Here is a 6,206-nt window from a genome sequence, read left to right as displayed (position 1 = left end):
AATAGGCCTCTCTAAACACAAGTGGCTGAAGAGGAATCTTAAAGAAACACATCTCTGACTGGTTTTATGGATTTGTGACAAAGGAGAAAATTTGAGAGTGCATCACTATTAAAAAAAAACACACTTGGCTTGTGGTCAAGGCTTTATTCCACTACAAAACTAACTTTTTGTTGATTTTTTAGCATATTGAACATAAAAGATGTATACAAAATAAAGGCGGATTCGGTAGTGAACTTGCATATAAGAGTAGCTGTGTGTATGTGGTAAAACTGCTAAGCTGCTCTTCTGACCTAAAGAACTGGTAAGGTAACACTTTTCAAGTCACTTGGTCACATGACCCCAGATATCTGCAGAGCAGCCTGAAGGCCCTCCTACGCCCAGGGGCTGAACACACCAAACACACAGTAGCGGGCAAGGAACAGGGGGAGGGGAGAGGTGCCACGAATGCAGAGCTGCTTAAGACGACCGTCCTAATTATTTGACATGCACACACCCAGCGGAGTTCCAGCAACTGAGAGTTAAACACCATCATGGCTTTAGTACAATATTCAGCTGTGTAGTGTGTGTGTGTGTGTGTGTGTCCTCTACAAAAAAAAATTCAAAGACAAAAATGCAGAGAGAAATCTTTGTCACCAGACACGGATATACTTTAATTTTTTTATTAATTGTTTTCAATAAAGGGACAAAATTGGTTGGTGAACAGGATAATGTAGACAACTGCCAGAAAACACAGACAGTGGTTTCTCCAATAAAACTTAACATAGACCAGAAACAAAAACAACAAAAAGCAAGTCTGTCAATGACCTTTGGTCATTCTTTTCTTTTAAAAATAAAAAATAAAAATGAAAACAAATGAACAAAAAAGGATCCATTCTATGTCTCCGTTTTGAACAGAGTATTTAAGCAATAATAAATAGTGACTCCCATTGAAAAAGATAAAGTTCAAGTTCAAGTTACAACAAACAGCTCTCATAACAGGAATAGAAAAGGCTGATAACAAAATATTCCGCATTGCCATTTACAAAAGAGTATGAACTTAAGTGGGCTGCTCCTTTAGTTCCATTTCATTTTTAAATATGCTTTGCATATGAAAGTCATCCCAATCTAAATATAAAGCACCATTTAATATTTGGCAATGAAAAAAAAAAAAAAAAAAAACACCTGCAAAACATTGATTATTTGAATTCATTTATTTGAATGATTTTTTTGTTTGTTTGTTTATTTACTGGTATTTTACTGCATATGAAGTTAGCTTTTTTTTCAAGATGCTGGAATGTATTCAGGTGAGACAGGTGAAAAGACAGAAGCACACTACAGAACAACCCAACATTAGCTTGCTGTACTGCATACAGAATGGCAGCAGAGGAGATTTTAAAAAAGAAGAACAGAAAAAAGATATGTACAACCACCTGTTTTAGCTAGTGTGGACATTCTCAAAAGACTCCTCAGGGGAAACCATTGAATGGCCTCCTTTGTTCAATGCCACATACTTTAATTTTTTAATTTGATTTTTTTCCGTTTCCTTTTTTTAAACATACAAATAATTCGCACTATATTATCCTGCCAAATTAAAAAAATATACCGTGGCAGCTTGTTGTTTTTTTCCACTACCAAAAAAGGTACAATAATACCTTTTGAGAGAACAAGCAACAGTTAAAAATACAAGCCTCAATATAAATACTGTAGTACCTACACTAGGTGAACATTTAATTCAAATACCATTCTAGAAATACAGAAGAAAGTAGACCATAAATGTGTTTTAGCATAGGAACTGACATGATGTGCATTTTCCTATATTTAAGTTTCTCTATTATATATTTTATATATAATCTTAAACCTTTCCCCAATGCAAGTTTGACCTGAAGAGCTGTGAAGAGCCAAGATGAAAAAAAGAAAAAGCAGAAAAAAATCACATATTTTTTCCCATTTTATATATAATGTGATCAAGTCTTGAACACCACCAAGACAAAGAGGAAAAGAGAAACAACAAACTTAAATACAGTTTCCCCTAAGATAATGAAATGTTACTTTTTAAAAAAGTCATTTTATTTTCATACTTAAAAAAAGATTTGTACAAAAAAAAGTTCTTGCAGTGAAAGCAGCAAGTTTCAATTGTCCGTACTTTGTCAAGCACTGTGTGCTTTGACACAATAGTATTATATCGGAGTTGGGCTTTATCTTCGTGAGGTGAGAGGAGGAGTTGGCTTTTTTACATTAAATAATGACACCATGTTTGATTCTTTTGGAAGTTTTCCCTCTCGTGAATACCTGTAAACTGGGAAACTTTAACAGTGCACTTCGTTGTCCAACAAGCAAGCAAGCGTAATTTATACTCAACTACTATACCTCCAATTAGCATGTCTAATATAAAAAGAAGGGCAGAGTGGCAGGTGCCGTCTAAACACCAAAAACGTTGTCTAAAGTCATTGATGTCATAATGCAACAATGAAAAAGAGTCTCCTTGAATGTCAACTTATACCACACTTTGTGTGAAACTCATATAAAACAAAGGAACAAAAGTGACGTGTATGGTTTTCCCTCTCTCTGTGTCTCTCTCTCTCTCGCTCGGTCGGTCTTTCAGGTTCATTTATTCTTTTAGGGAGCTCAGACATAGGCAATAATAAAGAAATAAGATTTTGACTCAGACCTGTAGGCAATTCATAGTTAATCATCACTGACAGCTGCAAATATTTCAGTGCTTTGTTAATAACCAATTCTCAAGTGTACATTACATTAGTTCGGTCCAAATGCCCTCAAGTATTCCTTCACAATGGACGTTCACACTAACAATGGTCATCAAAGAAACGTCAAAATGTTGTGCTACTGAAGATAAGACTTGAACAAACACAGAAAAGTCAAATGATTGTGGATTGAAAACTAGTACCGCCAAGTACAGTACCTTCAGATAGAAGAAGTAAACGAGACTGAATCCCACACCATATACTGCTTGTGCCATGCCCAGGACATAAATCACAATGGAAGGATACATTTTACATAGGTACCTAATGATGATTAACTAGAAATTTCCTTAGCTTTTTGCTTACTACTATTTCTCTCTAAAGTCACAGTTGACTGTAGCGGTCAGGTGCTTGATGCAAGAACCTTTTGAGGATCCATTTGATCCTTACGTAGTATCTAGCTGAGACTCCAGAATTACAGCAGATGAGATTAACCAATGCAATTTCAAGATATCCAAGGCACTCTTTTTGTTTGTTTTACCAAATGATAGTACAAATTTAAATCTTAATGCTGTTTCCTTTTCAAGAAATTCAAAGGCTGTCATTACTTTTATTCCGTAATAGGGGCCAATTAATATTTTAACCCTATGTGGACAGAACATCTTTTTGAAAGATTAGTTTAAGTGCGATATCCAGCCCGTCCAAAGAGGGTTAAGCAATAGCCTGTAGTCCTCCATGTTACAACACAAAACTGTACATGATATGTATTACAGAATGTATGCAGCATGGTTGTTTTTTCTTTTCTTTTTCTTAGATCTTAAAATAAAAAAATAAAGAAAAAACATTTTAAAATAATGAACGTTAAAACAGCAACACATTTACTAAACAACTAACCAACCAGGGACAATTTATTTTTAAAATTAGCCAAAATATATCATGCATGCTGTCAAATTCTCCAAAATGGGAAAGAAAAAAGAAAAAGTACACAACATGTAAATTATTGCACAAGAGAAAGGCTCCAAGTTTGCGTCAATGCAATAGTATTGCCCCGATACAGATCATGCATTCAACGGTAAATGAAAAGGATGTGCTGGTGGTGCCAAGCACGTTGTCTTAGCCGCCACTGGACTAGCGAAACAGGGAAATCTACAAGGATGAGGGTGGGAGTGGGGTAAGGTGTTATTCGCTGTTAACAGGCAAGTGAGTCACCACACTTCACCGCTACTCAGTTTTAATTTCGTTGTTCAATGCGCGGTCACTGTGCCATTTTTTCATGTGTTTCTCAAGGGTGCTGTACACACTAAAAGGCATCTGACAGATTTCACATTTGTAAACGTCCTTGCCCACTTGCCCGTGTGTTTTCATGTGCCGTGTTAGCTTGCTGCTCTGAGCACAGGCATAATTGCAGAGCTCACACTTATAAGGCCTCTCGCCTGTGTGGCTGCGCCGGTGCACTGTCAGATTGCTGCAGTTTTTAAATACTTTGCCGCAGAACTCACAGGTGTCACTGCGTCGGCCATCTTTCGAGCTGGGCCGACCGGGACCCCCAAGGTGTGGCGTGCTGCCGCCACTGCCAGTCCCGCTGCGTCCCGAGACGCCACCATCCAGGTCCCCTGGTGGCGTAGAGAAGCGCAGGCTTCCGTTCTCTGAGGAGTGCTCTGAAGATGAGGCGAAAGGCGATTGTCTGGAATCCCCAAAATTCAGAAAGGGGTCCTTGAGCTGCCGAGAGGCAGCGTAGCCAGCCAACCACTGAGAATAGACATTCTCAGTGTTGGGGATTGTAGGGGTAGAGAGGTCAAAGTCTTTCTCCAGCTTGATTCGTTTGGAGAAAGGACTAAGTGAGCTGGGACTGCCCAGTAAGAGCTTCTTGGACAAACCAACGGATGCAGACTCGCTGGGTGATGAGCCTCGGCCATTGATAGCTGAGCCACAGCCCTCGTCCACTCTGTCTGATTCCAGAGCCGAGTCCTCATCACACATGTCCCTATGTGCATCATTGTCAGAGTTTAGGGCTCCTCGCTTGTGTTGATGAAACGCCTCACTGTAGTGCTGCATGCTGGCAGCCAAGCCCATGCCCTGCATAACCTCAGGCAGCGAGCGCGGGATCCCATCCTCACCCGCGCCCAGACGCCCGCCGTTGTTTTCGTGGTGCCGTGCAGCCTCAAGGTTGAGGCTGAAGTGGTAGTTGTTTCTACCTCCCTGCCTCTCCAGCTCCTCCTCCTCTCCTTCCTCCTCTTCCTCTTCCTCCTCTTCTTCCTCCTCCTCCTCCTCTTCCTCTTCCTCTTCTTCCTCTCCGTTCTCTGGAATCAAATGATCATTTTCACTCTTGAATTTGGCTACCACGGACTTGAGGGCATTACTGGCACTACCCACCAAGTCGCTGGTTCCCGGTTCAGGGGAGCTGGCTGTGGACAAGCCATCGTCGGATTTGACCGTCATGGGTGAAGATTTGTTCATGTGTGTCTTCATGTGCCGCTTCAGCTTGCTGGCCTGCGTACAGGCGTGGTCGCACAGATGGCACTTGTACGGTTTCTCACCCGTGTGACTGCGTCGATGCACTATTAAATTACTCTGGAACTTGAAGGTCTTCCCACAGAACTCACAAGACTTGGTCTTCATGGGCGTGTTGGGCTGTTGGGTAAGAGGGGTTGGGGTGGACTGGGAGCCAGAGGGGGACTGCATGGAAGGTAGGGGAGGGGTAGAGAGAAAGGGCGGCTTGGTTCCTGACTGGAATGGTTGTAGTAGCCGTTGCATAGGGCTGGGCCGGTTGGGTGAGAGAGGAGGAGTTGACCCTGAGGTGTTACCAGCCAGCTCCCTCAACCTACGAGAGAAGTCCATAGCTGGGGGATCCATGGGTATGGGGTTGAGGCGCAGCACCCTGTCGAAGGCACTCGGGTGGTGGGTGGCCAAAGCCAGCTCCTCCGGGCTCAGGTGCTCCATGCGATGAGGGTCCAAGTGATGGCGGGGTGGAGGGCTAAAGAGAGGCGGCGTAGGGGGAAACCGACCCTCTCGGAGAGGGGGTCCGTCGCGTCCAGAGTTGGGTATCCGTAGCAGGTTGAATGGGCTTCCCTCTGGGAGATGGATGCCATGCAAGGGGGGTTGAGAGGAGCAATCTGCGCCCATTCCTGAAGGAGCTCCCACACGGGGCGTGAGCGGACTTCCGCGCTCGCTCTCAAGGTAGATACGGAAGCCATGAGTGTTCTGGGCATGTTGCAGCAGAAACCAGGCACTGCTGAACGGCTGTTTACAGGTTGTGCAAGTGTAGCTGCTGGGCTCATCTTTACCTGCAAAACACATAAGAGAAGAATTAATTCTCTAACTGTACTAAAGACATTAACTGCAACTCATTTAAAGGAAAACCATTTGGTTAATAGGTCTCTAGATCTGTTACATGTGTTTGTTCACACTCATTCCCTTTCTCAGCTGCTCCCTGGTGTATTTTGGACATACAAAAACCCTACAGATTGGGCCTTAATCATTTATGAACCTGCCTAGACCCCGGGCCTTTGCAGCCCCCCATACTAACAG

The 6,206-nt window shown here is 42.5% G+C and overlaps 1 protein-coding gene across 3 annotated transcripts in view; it reads right to left on the bottom strand.

The window, feature by feature from the left end:
• Nucleotides 1-643: 643 nt before the first annotated feature.
• Nucleotides 644-6,206, bottom strand: part of bcl11aa (BCL11 transcription factor A a) — a 60,606-nt gene continuing 55,043 nt past the window's right edge. For all 3 annotated transcript variants that reach the window (XM_051917207.1, XM_051917208.1, XM_051917209.1), the window contains exon 3: nucleotides 644-5,962. In XM_051917207.1, coding sequence (XP_051773167.1) covers nucleotides 3,900-5,962 — 2,063 coding nt within the window. In that variant the 3' untranslated portion in view covers nucleotides 644-3,899. The remainder of the gene's footprint in view (nucleotides 5,963-6,206) is intronic.

The sequence above is a fragment of the Ctenopharyngodon idella genome, chromosome 13 (assembly GCF_019924925.1).
Source record: "Ctenopharyngodon idella isolate HZGC_01 chromosome 13, HZGC01, whole genome shotgun sequence".
NCBI classification, from domain to species: Eukaryota; Metazoa; Chordata; class Actinopteri; order Cypriniformes; family Xenocyprididae; genus Ctenopharyngodon; species Ctenopharyngodon idella.
Note: the sequence above shows the minus strand (reverse complement) of the source record. Positions and strands in the feature narration are given on the sequence as shown.